This window comes from Caretta caretta, chromosome 4 (genome assembly GCF_965140235.1).
Source record: "Caretta caretta isolate rCarCar2 chromosome 4, rCarCar1.hap1, whole genome shotgun sequence".
NCBI classification, from domain to species: domain Eukaryota; kingdom Metazoa; phylum Chordata; order Testudines; family Cheloniidae; genus Caretta; species Caretta caretta.
This window is the reverse complement of record NC_134209.1, coordinates 138463139-138482152: the sequence shown is the minus strand read 5'-3', so window position 1 is coordinate 138482152 and position 19014 is coordinate 138463139. Positions and strand designations below refer to the sequence as shown.

Sequence of the window (19014 nt, the reverse complement as noted above, 5' to 3'; positions counted from 1 at the left end):
AAAAAAGAATTAGACAAGTTCATGGACGATAGGTCCACCAATGGCTATTAGCCAAGATAGTCATCCTCTGGGTGTCCTCCAAGCCTCTGACTGCCAGAAGCTGGACTAGATGACAAGTAACAGATCACTTGATAATTGCCATTTCTGTTCATTCCCTCTGAAGCATCTGGCACCAGCCACAGTGGGAAGACAAGCTACTGGGCTAGATGGACCAGTGGTCTAACCCAGTATGGCCATTTTTCTGTTCTTATGATTGAAAATTGTGGATGCAATGCACTTGCATGGTCTGGAACCATATCGCATTGTTCTGTGATTTCCACAATTCGTGCAAGTTTAAAAACGAGGCTGGTCAATACTTGGATGAGAAACTTCTAAGTGAGATGTAGGTGCTGCAGGAAGTGTTTCAGGTGATTTAGTGGGTAACACTATTCTCTCTGAGTAATTACAGAAGCCATATCCCAAGTATAATGAATGCAATATTGTGCTGGTGGAAGTGCTGCCTTTCAGATGAGACATAAAACAAAGATTTTGGCCACTTTTTTCACATTAGAGACAGATTTTTGTGTGCAAATACCATGATTGCAGGTGCAAACAGCTATATATACTCTAACTGCCTGTGCAAATTTTGGAACCCATAGTTTCAAAATCAGGCCATCCAACAAGAATAAAAACATGTATAAATTACAGTTAGCTTGCACAATATCTTTTCTTTTTTGGAAAGGCAAAATACACAATTCAGCCGTTACACTACATAGATTAAGTAAGATAAAGTAAGGCAAGATTTAATTTCATTCTCTTTACAAAACCTGTAACATTTTGAAAAGCATGAGCTGTATCTAGTTACCTTAGAGATCCTGCTGTGCTATTTTGACTTGCAGTTGGTCCCGATGATTGACAACTTTTATAAGAAACACTACCTATAATGATTTAAAAACTATATTAAAAATTAAGTGCACCCTTTACTGAAGGTATCATTTTTGGAGACAAAGGTAAGAATCTTAGTTTATAAAGTTTGGGCCAAATTCATCACAGGTTTATGCCAGCATAAACAATGGTGGAGAGCCCTGAGGACAAAAAGTGAAGGATAGAGGTAGGCACGTTGTGGCGGCAGAAAGTGACAACTAGTATGTGGATGAGGGAGTAACATAGTATTAAAATTGTGTACAGCTGTGTGAATAGCTAATTTTTCAGTTCACTCACCATACAAAAAATTTTAAACAAAAATTTATTTCAGTTGACCCAACACAATTTTTTTGGGGAGTTTTTCAATAAATAAAAAAAAGTGTAAGGGTTTTTTTTCCAACTGAAATAATCTGACAAATTCTACATCAATTTGTGAAATGTTGATCAAACCAAATCTACATTTTTTGGTAAAAAAAGGGTTTGGGTGAAAAAATTTGCCCACCTCTTTTGTTAGTTTCTTTTTCCTGCTCTTGTCAATTAAAATATTAAAATAGTATCCACGAGCTGCTTCAATTCTCAATTATTGTTTCTCTCTTTCACCCATCCTTTCTTAAGAAGCTTTCCTTAGTTTACCAAGAAATTGCTCTCCGTATTAATGTTCAGTTTTGCAAACATTATGCCTCTTGTACTAGCTTGCTTTGATTCACTGAACTTTGTCAACTACAAACCTTTGTTTTCTTTGGGCTGAATCCTGAAAAGTGCAAAGCATTTAATTTTATTTACGTCAGAGGCGGTGCTAGCCCATTAGGGGCTCTAAACAGGAATACTCCTCCCTAACACATAATAAAAAGCGAATAGGGGCCCCCTTGAGCTGCTCAGGACCCTAAGCAATTGCTTAGTGTGCTCATGCCTAGCGCTGACTCTGGTTTACATTTATGCTCAATTTTATTATTTAATTCATTTCATGCATTTATTTATATTTAAACATCATGAGAAAATGGTTATCCAAAGCTCTAGACATACAGACATCTTGAAAGGAAATATGTAGCTTCGGAGGATCTGAACATTTAAATAAAATATGAAATAGATGATAAAATCATTATTGGTTACTGATAAGTAGTAAGAAAAGTATGTGTATTACAATTACAAAATCATGTGTATTGCACACAAACTAAGGACTCAATCCGGCAAGGTGCTGAACAATCTAGCCCTGATCCTGTGAAACACTTAAGCATGTGCAGAACTTTAAACTATGAGGAATGCCATTGCAGCCCTGGAGCACCTTTGCTCCAGCTTTTTTACATCATGTAAAATGGCTAGAGGAGCGTAAAGGGCCCCTAAAAATTCTTTATCCAGCTGGTAGAGAATTACCCTGGTGCAGGAACTGCAGAACCCAGCCATAAGGCTGCCTCCTGAGGACTCCCCCACAAGCTGTGATATAAGGAAGCATGTTGGGGATAAGGCTGGAGGTGAGAGGGGCATATTGGAGATGGGTCTACAGGACACAGCACTGCGGAAGATCTGGGAAACATTGTGGCACACAGTACACCCCAGGAAGGTTTCAATAACATAGACATGCCTCCAGGGTTGTCTAGTTTACCTCAGGGACCTCTCCAACCCCAGAACTACCCACTACTGGGAAGGTGCAAAGGTAACTTAAAGCCACCATAGCCATTTCCCATTCTCACCCCACCCTTGTGCTAGCAGAAATCAACTCTTATGAAGCTTCCAATTTGGACTCTTACTTTCATTAACAAACTTCATTTTTTCCTTTTCATACCAAATGTCTGTACTAAGACAATGTTAATCTGTAATAACTAATAAGAGAGTATACGAATCAAGTAAAAGGCTGTGCATGCACCACAAGTAAATCACTTCTGTTTCTGAGCACTACATTAGTCTAATTGTTCTGCAACTATTAACAATGGTTGTTTAGCAAACATTACTTAGTTTAAAGGAGGTCACCCACTGACCACTTCATTTCTGCTTCTTAACTAGCTCCTTCTTACTGGACTGATCTCTCCACAATACCTTTCTTACAGCTCAGAGGGCTCAAATCAGCAATCCATCCCTATTCAACAAATCACTCAAGCATGTATTTAACTTTACACATATGCTTAAAACTAAGCATTATAGATATATAATACATTATGTCTAGACAGGTACTTAAAAAAAATCTTACCCATACGTCCATCATGAGGTGGGCTTATCAATGACAGTCTTGTTGGACCAGTCACTGTCTCAGGCTAAGTGCATGGAAAGGTATTAATAATAGTATAATACATGAGCTATTTATTAATGCACTTTAACAATAAATTATAGATATTTTATAAAACATTAAGGTAAAACATTTTAAATAATTTTGATAAATACTGCTCAAATGTGAGACTACTCTTCATGCATAGTACTTAATGCATAATGGTACGGGTGTATGCAGCATTCATGTAGTTTGAACGTAGTACAGCACATATATATGCTGCCTTCATTTTCAAAATGATGCTCACACATAGTGATTTCTATTTCCCCTCCATGCCTCATTTCTCTACTCAGTAGCCCTCTCAGAACCTTTTTCTAGCAACCAGCACTTACAGTAATTCAACAAAATAGCTCTTTTCAACTGGGCTTCAGAGATGTTTTCATTTAACATATATAGCTATAAAGCAAAAACTCTCAGACAAAATACTGGAGACAGGGTTGATAGTATATATTAGTAAGTTAAGGATAAAAAAAATACAAGACTGTTCAGACCTTATGTGAGATAAAAACAAGGAAAGATTGGAGGCTAGTGCCACTACAGCAAAAAGTTAAGATTGTCTGGGTGCCTTAACTGTGCATTTGCATCCCTTAAAATGTTGAGATTTCTTTTAAGTTTAACCGTAACTCTGAAGTTCTTGCATACGGATGATAGAGGATGATTACAACATTCTTGTAATGTTAATATTTTGGGATTCATTTCAGAACAGATTTCAAGCATTTTGCTATATGACTTGGTAATGGCACGTGGCTACATCTCTATTGTATTCAAAGGATGGACTATTAGAAACTAACTGCTAGAATTTAACAACTAGTGTTTCAAAAAACATCCTTGTTCTGAAAAGCATGCAAGCACTTAAACATGCTGTGATAAATGAAGTGGTGGGAGGGAGGCAACTCCCTTTTATGGACACCAAGCCACCCAGTTAGCTATAAAATTCCTCTTGGTAGCTGTTCTCTACTTGCTTTACCTGTAAAGGGTTAAAAAGTCTGACTGCATGCATAGGTAAAAGGAAGTGAGTGGGCACCTGGCCAAAAGAGTCAATGGGAAGGCTAGAACTTTTCAAAATTGAAATAAGACACCCCTTTGTCTGTATGTGGTTCTTCTCCCAGAGAGCAGGGACACGGCTGGAACAATGCTGTAAGAGCTTGCCCAAGGTATGAAAAATCATCAAATCATACCAAGAAACTACTCATTTGAAACACCAGATATGTAAGTAGATCAGGAAATGTCTAGGAAGACGTGATTAGGTTTATCTCTTTTCATAGAATCATAGAAGATTAGGGTTGGAAGAGACCTCATCTAGTCCAACCCCCTGCTCAAAGCAGGACCAACACCAACTTTGTCAAGCCAGGCCTTAAAAACCTCTAAGGATGGAGATTCCACCACCTCCCTAGATAACCCATTTCAGTGCTTCACCATCCTCCTAGTAAAATAGTGTTTCTTAATATCCAACCTTGATCTCCCACACTGCAACTTGAGACCATTGCTCCTTGTTCTGTCATCTGCACCACTGAGAACAGCTGAGCTCCATTCTCTTTGGAACCCCTCTGCAGATAGTTGAAGGCTGCTATCAAATCCCCCTCACTCTTCTCTTCTGCAGACTAAACAAGCTCAGTTCCCTCAGCCTCTCATGTGCCCCAGCCTCCTGATCATTTTTGTTACCCTCTGCTGGACTCTCTCCAATTTGACCACATCCCTTCCGTAGTGGGGGGCCCAAAACTGGATGCAATACTCCAGATGTGGCCTCACCAGTGCCGAATAGAGGGGAAAATCACTTCACTTGATCAGCTGGCAATGCTCCTACTAATGCAGCCCAATATGCTGTTAGCCTTCTTGGGAACAAGGGCACACTGCTACTTATATCCAGCTTCTCATCCACTGTAATCCCCAGGTCCTTTTCTGCTGAACTGCTCCTTAGCCAGTCAGTCCCCAGCCTATAGCGGTGCATGGGATTCTTCCATCCTAAGCGCAGGACTCTGCACTTGTCCTTGTTGAACCTCATGAGATTTCTTTTGGCCCAATCCTCCAATTTCTCTAGGTCACTCTGGACCCTGTCCCTACCCTCCAGCGTATCTACCTCCCCCCACAGCTTAGTGTCATCTGCTAACTTGCTGAGGGGACAATCCATCCCATCATCCAGATCAGTAATAAAGATGTTGAACAAAACCAGCCCCTGGACCAGCCCCTGGGGTACTCCGCTTGATACCAGCTGCCAACTAGACATCGAGCCGTTGATCACTACCCCTTGAGCCCAACAATCTAACCAGCTTTCTATTCACCTTATAGTCCATTCATCCAATCCATACTTTTTTAACTTGCTGACAAGAATATTGTGGGAGACCATATCAAAAGCTTTGCTAAAGTCAAGATATATCACGTCCACCACTTTCCCCCTATCCACAGGGCCAGTTATCTCATCATAGAAGGCAATCAGGTTGGTCAGGCATGACCTGCCCTTGGTGAATCCATGTTGACTGTTCCTGATTTTATTTCTTTATGGCTTGTGGAATCAGCCTTGACACATGCTTAAAAATAAGCATGTGCTCAAGCATTTTCCTGAATCAGGGCCCGGGAGTCTAAGAGTTTCTTTATACAATGATTATCAGCATATAGGAGAACCCAAGTTTGTATACATAGAAATGAACTCACTTTCCTCACTGGGGAAGGTACAGGGTCAACCTCCATGGATTCTACCCTAGTAATACAAAATAAATTTGCATGTTGTAATAATAAATAACAAATGTATTCTAATTAAAATAATATTATTGAAAATTATATGTTATATCCTCACATCCATGAATGACAAATAATATATTATTGCAGTATTTATTGTACTATTTTAGTTAATATAAATACATTTATTTACAGCTCCTTCATTTGTATAGACAATAATATTATTCTGAATTATGAATAAAACATGCTGTTTTAAAGAGTATCAGTTACAGGTTATGAGATCTGCTCTGCTGTCAAAACATGGAGAGTTATGGCTGGGATTTTGAAAGACGCCTAAAGGAATGAGGTGCCAAATCCCTTTGAAATTTAATGGGATTTGGGCATCTAACTCTTGTAAACTCTGTTGAAAATCCTAGTTTATGTGTATAAATGAGAGGAAAGCAGATTAAAAACAGCATTAGAAACAGATATGAAAAATATGGCCAATATTTTAAAAAGTGATTAATAATTTGAGGTTCCTAACTTGAGACACATTAAGGAGATCCTGATTTTCAGAAAGTGCTGATCTCCTACACTCTGAAAATCAGACCTCTTTAAGTCACCTCAAATGGAGCTCCAAAAATTACGTCTCTCAAAATTAAGTGACTACACTTTTGAAAATCTTTTTAAGAAATTAATGTTCATTGTATTGTCATGTACAACTTAAATATTAGAAATGCAGATTCTGACATGATATTGGTCTCTCTCGGACCAAATTCTGCTCTGAATTATAACTTGTGCAATTCCATTAAAGACAGTTTGGGGTTTGCACAGAAGTAAGTCAATAAAGAATTTGGGGTTAAATTATTTTAGAGATTGAAACAAAAATATAGGTAGGAATTATGGTCCCAATTCAGCATGGCTTAAGTACATGCCTAACTTTAAAGATGTGAGTAGATCCACTGAAATCAATTAAACTACTCACATGCTTATTGTTAGGGACATAGATTCATAGATATTAAGGTCAGAAGGGACCATTATGATCATCTAGTCTGACCTCCTGCACAATGCAGGCCACTGAATCTCACCCACCCCCACTCCTGCAATAAATCTCCCACCTATGTCTGAGCTATTGAAGTCCTCAAATCATGGTTTAAAGACTTCAAGACATGCTTTAATACATTGCAGAACTGAGGCCTATACCAGTAATACAACAATATTTAGTACTTAGCTGACTAAACTAATTGCATCCTGAATTCATTGACTACTGTACCATAAATAGCTGTCGTTCTCATCAATTCTTTAGTCTCACTACTGAGGAGAGACTAGATACTAAAATTAGAATATATATTAGTGTTTGGGCTCATAGCCAATAGGACATATATTCTTCTAAAGTAAATATTAGAGGCTTCAGACAAATACTAATTTTAAACCTCCCATTGTTCCTAAGGTTTTCAGTGATAATTAATGGATCTGTACCTACATTTCTGAGGTTGATGGGCAGTTGGGATGAAGTGAGTACGGAGAATATCCATTCTGTTTTGCTGAAGGAAGTAAAGTAATTAAACTGAATGTTAGAGCACTGTTACAATCAATGGTACATATTTCATAGTTAATGTTTTAAATTAGTACTTCTCTTACTGGAAATGGGATTTCTAACTGTAGCGGAAACTGCAGGTCGAGTAGTTTGTTGGGGAGGCCTCATGCTAAATGCAAAACAAAAGTTACAATGGACAAAAATTAAACAAAAAATATGTTTGAGTTATATAACTACCATCTATTGCTCTTTTATCGTGCAAAGTTGCTCATAAAAAATGCATATGATTAGCTATAAAGTCTATTATATGTGTATTATATTGTCCACACCAATTCCTCTATGCATAGCAATATCTACTTATGGTAACATCTGGCAGACTATTTTATTAAAAGGCTCAATATTAAAGTACAAGTAATTGCAATTAACTCTGCAACCTTAGCTTTGTGAATTTCCTCAGCCTTTTTAAATAAAGTTTTCAAGAAAAAATATTGACATGCATGTGTTTATTCATTAACATATCATCCTGCATATGAGATGCAGGAGGATCTGCTGTTTGTGTTTCTGAACTTCTAATGTCCACTGGAATCCTTGTTGAGCACAGAAGCTTTATTCAGAAAACGATAAGTCACATGGAAAACTTGCCAGGCCCATCAGACTTTTTGCAAATATTTCTAGTTAACATGGTGAAGTTTTAAAAATTGTAATTTTCAATTACTTTTAAAAAAACTAATTTTCAAATGTACATCTATTCAGATCTGAGTCATTGCCTGGTACAAACATAAAATATGGACAGCAAAAAAAATGTTAACTTCTTAGAATATTTACTGATTTGAATGTTAAAATAAGAAGCTTGTTTCCTGTCATGTTATGTTTGTATCAGTGGGAAGAGGTAGGATGGCAGAAAATATCATTCATTCATTTCTAGAAAGCTAAATAATAAATTCATCTACTCGCACAAGTATGCGTCATAGAAGAGAGAGGCAAATAAGCATGATTCTTTTTGTATTTTAATTTATATAACTTCTTGTTAAACATGTGGTATTCCAAATGCAAAGCATACCTCAAACTTATCTTTGCTATGCTAAGCCTCTTACCATTGAATCTGATGTATCTGTTGTGTTGCCTTCTTAAGAGATTCTTCCAATTTTGCAATCTATATGACATAATCAAAGACTTATAAAAATTCTATTTATGCGAGACACAGTTTGATTGTCAAACACATAGTTTTATAGAGAGTTTACGGATTGCATCCCAGTTATTCTTAGATACTATTGGCATACCAGTACACAGAAAGAGTCAGCAGAGTAGTGGGTATATGGATCAGAGTCAATTTTATTTCTGAAGATCTACATGTCCATGTTTTTTGGCTGACATAAACTTCGATTTTGATTCTAGAATGCACTGCCATTTTACAAAGCTTTGGTAAAGGGATATTGAGAAGAGAGTTTAAAGGAAGTTTCTATCTTTCTTCTAATTCTTGTCCCTGATATAAAATTGGAGAGAATAAGAATGAAAATAAATGAAAAACCCAAATATAAAAAGTGTTATCACAGATTTCCTTTCTGAGATCTGAAATGCAATTAGCTTTTTAGAGTCCTTCTTTGTACTCTGACTTGATTCAAAAAGAATTTTCAAGAGATACAATTGATTGTATTACACACATAAAATACATTAAAAGAACATCAAGATTTGCAAAGTCAAGCACTCTAAAGGTCACAACTTCAATGAATCACTTGCACGTCAATATGATTTTTTTTCAGTTTGCTTTAGTAGGTATCTAGGAAATCAAACATTCACACAAAAAATATGATAAAAGAACATTATTAAGGCAGGGGGTCTGTGGAAAAATAATATGTAATCAGGTTAGGTGTGCCAGGTTAGTCACACAGAGACAGAGGAAAAATGGATGTGAGCAACAATAACAATTTTATTGGTAAAAAAGGAATGTAGAGTGTCTCCAGCATTCAGTAAAGATGTGCTGCCGTATTCTTCACACGGCACCACTTAGTAATTAAACATTATAATGCAGTTTAAGCTTTCCACCACAACTACCCTTATTTTTTTCTTTCTGCTTTTTAACAATTTTAAAACCATGAAACTATTTTTTTTAAAGCAACTTCAAATTTCAACATGTGTCCATCTGCTATTCATCCTTAAATCATACCGTTTGTTTTAACTATACAGCCAGAACGGGTAACAACTTGGTGGCTAAGCTGCCTTTTATTTGCAATGGTTGTCTCTGACAGCTCTGGAATAGGTGAATCATCTCCTCCTGGTTCTGCATTTGCAGCTTGTAGAGTTTGCTCAGTTGATTGTTCAAACTCTGGAACGAACTGAAGATGTCGACAGTTTCTGTTGCCTATCTGTCTCAATAGAGTATGCCAGGGACTGGCAACCTCTGGCACGCGGCCCATCAGGGTAATCCGTTGGCGGGCCACGAGACATTTTGTTTATATTAACCATCCGCAGACCTGGCTCCCCCTGCAGCTCCCAGTGGCCGCGGTTCGCCGTTCCCAGCCACTGGAGCTGCGGGGGTCAACATAAACAAAACATCTCGCGGTCCACCAACAGATTACCCTGATGAGCCACTTGCCAAAGGTTGCCGACCCCTGGCATAGATTAAGACCCTAGCCTGCATCTCCCTATTCACCTTGTGGAGTTCAGCTGCGATGCGAAATCATGTACACTGTTCCTTCCAGTATGATGGTCTGTCAAAGATTAAGTTCTTTTGTGCATAAGGAATTATGATGAAATTCTGCAGTTTCTATTGTTACTCTGACACCATGTCAGCTTAGTCACACAGAGACAGAGAAAAATGGATGCTAGCAACAACTTTATTGTAAAAAAAAAAAAATGTAGACTGTCTCCAGAATCTAGCATTCAGAGAAGATGTGCTGCAGTAATCTTCAAACAGCAACACCTAGTGACGAAGCATGATAACGAAGTTTAAGCTTTCCATCACAATCATATAATTAAAGATTCTATCATAGTGCATGTGCATAAATAGGTTGAATTAAAGTTATACAAACAAGCTTAATCCTGGCATTTCCTAACTTTGGAGTGTTTGATTTGCAACCTTAATGATGTTCTTTTAACATAGTTTTTTCGTATATAATTGCCCAGGTTTCTATAAAAGCAAACTGAAAAAACCTCTGCCCCTTGAGCTAATGGTAGCAATAGCAGGTTATCCTCTGTGACACCCTATACCCGATGTGATACCCTGTACCTCTTTTATATGGTTATGATGATACGTTTTGTAGAAAGGATGCCTTGTGAGGTATCATTTAAAAACTCATAATCTGCTGAACAGCATTGTCCTATTAAGATGTGTGTAACATCACTGCAGATAAAATTATGAGATTTTTGCTATATGATTCTTACTGAAATGTGTTGTAGTACTGCGTGACTCCCACAAACCGTTTTCTCAGAGAAAAAGGCACACTGGCATGCCAGCAAGGTGCTAAAGAGCTATTGACTGTTTAATCAGACATTCCTCTGTGGGGGGAGGGAGGTGTGAATAAGAAAATTTACAATTCATCTGAAGGACATCTTGGAGTTCACGTAGACAATGGAACTGCCTGGTCCTATGACCCAGCAAGGATTTTTCCAGCACAAAAGGGTTGGAGTATAATAAGTAGGGGAAAAATTCCTCTAGCCACCTCTCCTCTCCTGTCCACCTTATATCACTCTGCACATAACATCAATGAATACTTGAAGAACACTGAAGTAAAGGGAGTGGTACCAGGCTAAAAGAAAATCTGAACTGAGAATTGCTTGCAGCATTTGGTGGTCCTCAGAGTTATTCTGGGTAGCCCTGAGAGACTTTTGGGAAACTGGCAGTTTACAACATCTCTGCTACCATTTGGAATTATAGACTGTGACTCACCTGCTTTGACCTCTCAATAACTCTAATTTCCTTTTCTTAGCTAATAAACCTTTAGTTAGTTTACTATAACATTTGCTACCAGCATTGTCTTTGGTGTAAGATCTAGGGTACCAACTGATCTGGGTAAAGTGATTAGTCTCTAGGAACCGGAAGCAAACTGACTGTGGTGTGATTTTTCGTCTAAGTAACTGTTTCATCACAATGTCCAGTTTGTTTGGGTGGCAAGATAGACAGGAGAGTCTCAGGAGTCTGTGACTCCATGGTAAAACTAGTATAGTGAGCCAGCAGTTCACATCTGTTACTGGCTTGGTGAAATCTAATTATAGACTACACAACCAGTTTGCAGTGTCTGCCCTGTTTTCTGACAACCTACCCTGAGGTAGGCATTCATGGTTGTGAGCCACTCCAGACAGCATGACAGGTGCTAACAGTCCCCTCTTAATAAGTAGGAAAGTTCAATCAAAAGTTGTTTTCTAAATATAAACCAAAGAAATAAGGCACACAAAACAATCCTCCTTCCCATCCAAAGTCAAGCTTAGTTACCTTTCCTCTATAGTATGCTAATAAGCGTCTTCTGTGTTTTTCTTGAAATTCTGAAATCTAAAAATAAAACTTGTGTAGTAATGGTCTTCAACTAATCATATGGACAAATTGAAATCACTTCAGCTATAGTACATTTCTAAAACATGAAGGAAAAAAAACTGAAGTGATTCTGTCATCTCAGATCTGCTTAGGCTTCATCAGGGGAAGTTTGAGTCGCAAGACCGAGGTCCCAGTTATGCTGGTACGCCCTGAATATGATATTTGGACATTGGACTATAACCTATGAACTATGTCTAAAAGAATTCTTTGCACCTACAAAGCTCACCATCTCTGCTATGAATCTGCACCTAAATGAATTGAACTCATGTCTGTATGTATATTGATCTTTTAACCATACTGTCTCTCTCTTGTTTTTTAATAAAGCTTAGTTTAGTTAATAAGAATTGGCTGTAGCTTGAATTTGGGTAAGATCTGGAATATTCAATAACCTCAGAGGTAATGTGTCCAATCCATTGGGATTGGTAGAACCTTTTCTTTTATATGATGAAATAAGATTTTCAGAAATCATCATATTTGACTTAGGTACCTGGATGGAGGCCTGAGGCCGGGTCACTTTAAGGGAACTGTGTTGTTTGGACTTCTGAGTAACCAGTGAGCTAATAAAGAAGCTATTTTATGCTGGCTTGGTAAATATAAGCATTGGAATATCCACCAATTTGTGGGGATTGTCTGCCCCATTCTTTGCAGTTCACCCGAATTGAGTGACCATAGCTGGCTCCCACTAGGACCCCGGTCAGAGTGAGACATCCTGCTTAGTTGTTAGTACTTCTTTAGTCAATAGTAACTCTTGCTGAACTCAAAGAATAATTTCCAGCTACTTGGAAACTGGCATATTGTGGCAAATCTCACTAATATGAAGTAGCAGAGTATAAATTTACACACAATAGCATCAGTTTTATTTTTATAGTTGGGTTAAACACATAATGTATTTTTCCAGCAGCTGGAAAACTACGGCACATCTACAATGATTTCATCCTGCCAGGTATATGTTGTTTTTGTTTTCAGAACTCATTGAAAGGCAGTAAAAAGAACACATAACCTAGCAGTGAATTTCATAATTTTTTAAATTAAAATAACATTTTATTTGGGGCTTGAAAAATCCAATTGTCAAAATACTAATGTGGCTAGGATGTGATCTGTATCGTCAGTGCAGACAGCACTTCTACTTGTAGGTGGAAATGTATCTTTATTTTAGGTTTAAGTTGTCTTATTTTTATATTATGTTGTTGTCATAGTTGTGGGGGAGGGGTGGCTAGGAGGAAGTTCAGTCCTGTCTCTGTGTGCTGGAGTTGTTACTTGCAGTGTTCCAATAAATCCTTTTATTTCTATAAGAAGATATTACAATGCATAGTCTGTGAGGCCAAGCTCATGATGGGAGTGGGTGAAAGATAAACTGTTAACTGTATATTTCAGCTGGGCTGGAAGAGAAATGAGTGACTCTCTTTATGATAATTTCTTGTGACTGTGTCAAAATGGCATGAGGTGTTTTGGGAGTAAAGTATTAGGCACAGGAAAAAACAAAGGCTTGGGTGCCTGATCAAATGTTACTGATAAGGAGGCTGTGAGTATAAAATAGAAGAGAAGCAAGAATAACCAACCGCTCTGTGCCCCTTACAGGGAAAAAAGAAATATATTGTACAATAAAAAACATATTCTAATATATCCAGATCTGCGGCTCAGTACCCAGGCCATGTGCCATGTCCTAAATGAAACTTGGATTTTGTCACATGAAACTTCATTTTCTGGAAAATTAAGAAAGCTAAGAGTTTACTGGAAACTATTGAACAGACGTCTGAATAACTGTCTTTTGATTCTGACTGTAGTCTTGAAAATTTCTGAATGGATTCTGAATTGTGCACATTGAAACATTTTCTATAGACTACTCATCTAGACAACATTCAAATGCTCACGAGTTTCTATATCATATTTTCCTTCTCCTTCCCTTTGAAACATTTTGTGGCTTGTATTTTTTTTTTTTTTAGCCATAGCATGTGGTGCCAACAGTGATTTAAATGTACCTGTTTAATTTCTGATATAGCTAATATTTGATACTTTTCCATTGCAAATATTTATGCATCATTAAAATAAGAAGTAGTGATAATTAGTATGAAATTAAGACACAAACAGTAGCCCTGATGCTTTCTTAAGCACCTTGGAACTGTGTACTGTTTGTCTGAAGAAAGAAAATGTGAAAGTTGAACTATTCATACAATGTTTCCTTTACACTGAAGTCAATAGAAGCTGCTAAATGCTTAGCACTTTGAAAATCAGGCCATAATGAGTTGCTCAGTCCAAAAATGCCAAAAAACACAAAACAGTACAAAAATCAACCAACTAAACAAACAAAAAAACAGAGAAAAGAAATGAAAACTGGAACTGCTAGACCTACAACTATACTGACAAAGGAAAAAAAAAAGGGTTGGGAATGAAAATAAGTCAGTTTCTAAAAAAGAAGAAAAAGCACAAAAAAAAATCTGGATTCTTATTGACAGATGGCAATCAAATCTCACAAGGACTCACAAATCTCGTAGGACTCACCTGTGTAATTTCTCTTGAATATTTTTTGCATAACATATCTATTCCCATAAACAGTGACTGAATTTCAGGATTTGTCTGCAGAGAAAGAGTAACTAAATATTACCAAAATTAATATCTACAATAGAGCATTTTCAAAAGTAACTTATGTACTTAGAAGCCTAAATTTCATTGACTTTTAATAAGGCACTCTTGAAAATTTTACCCGTGGTACTTAGAAAAGCTTTAAAATACAGCATTACATTAAATGTTCCATAAACTGATTGATTGAACAGCTATACATGGATAATAAATGTTAATGCAACAATTTGTAGGTGGTATCTAATAGGAAAATTCAGGGATTGAGATTAAGTCTGGTTTCATTCAGTATCTTTTTAATAACCTGGAAGATTTAAAAAAAATATATTTAAACACTCTAGATAATCTATTAAAGAAATGTGCTTCATACATGTAAGAGTGAAATTTAAAAGTAAACCTTTAGGGAGAGTAATATCTGAATAAGTGACAGTTTTCTTATCCTGGTATTTTATAAGTGAGGCCCCTAATATAACATTAATGATGTGCTGAAATTTTTAAATATTCTGCATAATTGTGTTCCATATTTTAAGCTCTCATTCAAAAAGTGAATACCTCCATATAGTGGCAAGGAACCCTAATTGGAACGGAGTTTAAAACTGATGCCTGAAGAGCCTGAAACAAGAAATCAGAGAGAAGTATGGGATATTTTAATTCATCTGTAAAGGGTGCTGACTCTGAAGCTGAAGATGAATGGTCTACATAGCCATATGAACTATTTCAGAGCTGAGCATTTCAGCAGAAATTGCAAGATAATGTGACTATCCACTGTTGTTGGATTTAGTAGCATACCTTAAACATTTTGCAGTGGGACAGCTACTTGCTGAGGTGGGTAATTTTCTCCCCCAAATTATAAGTCAGCTCTGTTCCCAAAAAGTTGGAAAATTAGAATTCTATCCATTCCCCAGTAAGAAAATTTCAGCTGTCTCCTGAATGCCAAAACAAAAACACCACCTCTCATAGTTACTTTGATGCCAAAAATCCCATCTGTTCCCTACTCCATTACAAAACCTGAGTTTTACTAAAAAATTTCTACAGTGCAATTAAGTATTTTCTCTTAAGAAAATGTGGTGCATTTTAAAATTTGGAGGTAGTGTATAATAAACTGAATTTAACATAAATAACATAATACATGATGATAGCTTTCTCTGAAATGTTTCTGGTTCTGTGTTCAGGGACAACTAGACAGGATTTCAATTCATGAATGAATAAATGATGTAAAGAGGTGGGGCTGTAAATTTATTAGCTGTTGTAACTTTTTAGGGGAGGGATGAGCCTGTATAGAAACATAGTGGAATGACAAATATAAGTTGGATAATGGAGTATTTGCCTATGAAACATAAAGGAAAAACAGACTAGATTGTAGAGGCTGGTAAGTAGTGCTATTCAAGAAAGATTTAATAGACTCTGAGATATAATTTCTTTGATAAAATTTTCTTTCCTGAAGCTTCTGCTGGGGCAGTGCCCCTCCACACTGTCTCCGAACATAATGACATGGTTGATCCCCTATTGTTTTACCATGTAAGTTAGGAAGCAGTTATCTAGTTTTCACTGAGTGGACATTTTGTAGACCTATATAAATATAAACTAATGCACTCTAACCTATCTTTTATTCAAACTGAAACCTGTGCTAGCAAATCTCAGTGACCTTTATTCACCAATATAAGAAAATAAAATTTCATCCAGTGAGCAACCGTCATATTCATACAAATGCAGTATGCATATTTAAAATACATTTTGTGGACAAGTTATAAAATCTATTTAAGGTTCTAGCAAAGAGAGAGGTCCCTAGATTGAATTAATGCTAGAAATCTATTAAAAGATATGGACACAAATGAAGAATTCCACTAGGAAGAGATTTACAAACCATCAAAAATAAGGGTTTGTAACAAATGTTTAGATTATTATTGTATAAAGCAATATTGGATGTTTTCATAATATCCCAAAATAATAAACACTGAGGTTTTGATTCAGCAAAGTACTTAAGTCTGTTCTGAAATAATGACCAGTTTGGTGACTGAAGTACAAAAATAGAAGAAATGTAAAGCGATAAATGACAATCATGCACTAATTGAAAAATGTGACCCTTCAACTACCCCAAATAAACAATGTAATGAGGAGTTTTAGCACATTTATAGGGCCCTATCCTACTTTCATTGAAGTCAGTTGGGAGTTTTGCCCTTAGTATCAATGGGGTCAGCATCATACCCATAAAACTTACTTGCCATTTTTCCTCTCGGATCCCTAAATTATGGAGCTCCACCATTTTTTTGTTTGGATCCTTAATTATCATTCCCATTGATTTACTTAAGCAAGGCTTACTGATCACCACTAGTACCTTTTTAAAAGATACAGTAATTAGCTACCTTTCAGTACTCCAATATAGTGGCAGATTTTAATGAAACAGTAATCCTTTTGTTAACTGCTCAGCCACTACATTCTTGAATTTCTTTAGAATGCTTGATGTCTTCCATCCAGTTCTGTTGATGTGTTCCAATTTAAGACTGAAATCCTGGCCCTACTGACTTCAATGACACAACTCCCATGGATTGCAATGGAGCCAGAATTCACTATAACTTTATCAGTTTGTTGACATCTTGATCTCTGACAGTGATTCATTGACGTTACCTGAAAATAGTGGGTATGGGCCTGGGCATGTAGCTCCCAACACCATTTGTGGTGAAAACTGATGCTAAGAAATAATGAAACTTCTCTGCAATGTTCTGCCCATCTTAATTACTCCCTGGTAGTCCAGCAGACCCACAGATTCTTGCAGGCTTTCTACTGATGATATATTTATAAAAAAAAAATCTTATTTGTTCATATGTTTTGGCTATTTGCTGTTCAAATTCTTATGCTTCTTAATCTCATTTTACATGTTACCTGCCAGAGTCTGTCTCCTTCTCCTGGCTTCAGTTGGGCTGGATATCCATTTTTGAAAGATAAATGTTTTGCTCTAATAACGTTTTGTGCTTTGCCATCTAATTATGCGTCCTTTTTTTTGGTCTGTATATGCATGCCTACTCACTCTATTTTGGTATGCTTAAATAGCCTCCATACTAAGTTTAAAGATTTTCATTTTTGTCTTTAGGATCTTCTTGATTAGCTTCCTCAGTTAAACCATTTTGAAAGTTTAGTATCATGATGTTGAACTTAATTATCTTGCGATCATCTATTATAATGAGCCTTAGTGATTCATCTGTTGTTATTTCTTGGCCTCGTTCTTGTGTGTTGCTTAGGACTATGTCAAGAAAAGTCTCTCCTCCTGTTATAGAGGACAGTAGTAAAACTATTATCATATATTTACATTCTTATGACCTGAGTTTTATATTCATACATAGTCTACTCAACAGTAATACATTTTAGTTCAATAGATTTTATATTATTTTTGGTACTTCCCCCAGCTCTACAACCTAATCTGTCCTTATTGTATGACTTAGACCTTAATAATAGAGTATTCCATAGACTTTTGTTTGTCATGCCACCAAGTTTCAGAAATGCCTAGGCCATAAAGATCTTCAATTGCCTGACAGTCTAGTTTACTTATTTCCTTTTAAGCTTCACACATTGATGTTGATATAGATATATACACACATTTAGGGTGGGGTTTTTAAAAGCACTTAGTGTTGGCTTAATTCTGCCCCACTGAAGTCAATGGGAGTATTAATATTCCTAAGTATTTCTGAAAATCACACCCTTAGAGTTTTTTATTCTGGCCAAGTGTCAGACTCCTTTATCTGACACCCTATTACTTTTCTGTAATGTGCCTCTGTGATATCATCCTGTCCTTCCTCCAGTTCAGCAGTATTTTTCACTCTGTACTTTATTCATAAATACAGAATCACCTTTGTATTATTGGCATACTTAGTAGATGTATGTTAACCTGCTGTTAAATACTTCTAGGGATACTAAACACTAGTACAAGGCCCAGGAATGTAATACTGATTTCTGCCCAACTCTGCCTCTGTTCCAGGGGCATGATTGCTATATGGGATTATAGGAATGCTGTTTTCACTAAGCATGTTTATGATGTCCCCCTTACCCTCATAAGGAAGGTGTGGCCTTTACCTGGCTGGTAGTTAGTCAGGGAGGAAATATAAAGTGCCTCCACAACCCAAATATGAATTTAGCTAAGGAGAAGAAGGTGTCTAGGTAGGAAGAGGAAGGATTAACTTTTCAACCCCATCTTAACAAAAATAGGAAGTGGGGGCTGCACAATCCTCTGGTGAGTGAGGGCAAGAACCCCTATGAATACTTTTATTCAGCTCTATCACAACAAAGGAAAATAATACAGGGTTGAGTGGATTATTGAAAAAGGGAAGGCTCGAGCTAATATCCATATGTCTAAACACTGCTTGGACTGTACATGAGTTTTTCCTCCAATCCAAGAGCCAGAGTAACTGGTGCAGGTTGCACACTTTTTGTGGAGGGCAAAAAGGCCACACTCAGTATAGCGAACTGTAGTGCACAGGAGGACAGGGGAAATCTGATAATGACATGGAACTTTCTACTTTTTTGACAATCCCCTCTAACCTTTTACATTAGTCACCAATTTGGTTCCTGAAG

General features: G+C 36.9%; 1 protein-coding gene across 1 annotated transcript in view; it reads right to left on the bottom strand.

Moving 5' to 3' along the window:
- RNF212 (ring finger protein 212) overlaps positions 1 to 19014 on the bottom strand; it is a 28060-nt gene that overhangs the window by 5227 nt on the left and 3819 nt on the right. Inside the window, exons 3-10 of the mRNA XM_048849132.1 lie at positions 14377 to 14451; positions 11779 to 11835; positions 8444 to 8502; positions 7454 to 7518; positions 7296 to 7356; positions 5810 to 5855; positions 3086 to 3149; positions 845 to 917 (exon numbers count right to left, since the gene is read on the bottom strand). Of these exons, the coding sequence (XP_048705089.1) occupies positions 845 to 917; positions 3086 to 3149; positions 5810 to 5855; positions 7296 to 7356; positions 7454 to 7518; positions 8444 to 8502; positions 11779 to 11835; positions 14377 to 14451 (500 nt within the window). The remainder of the gene's footprint in view (positions 1 to 844; positions 918 to 3085; positions 3150 to 5809; positions 5856 to 7295; positions 7357 to 7453; positions 7519 to 8443; positions 8503 to 11778; positions 11836 to 14376; positions 14452 to 19014) is intronic.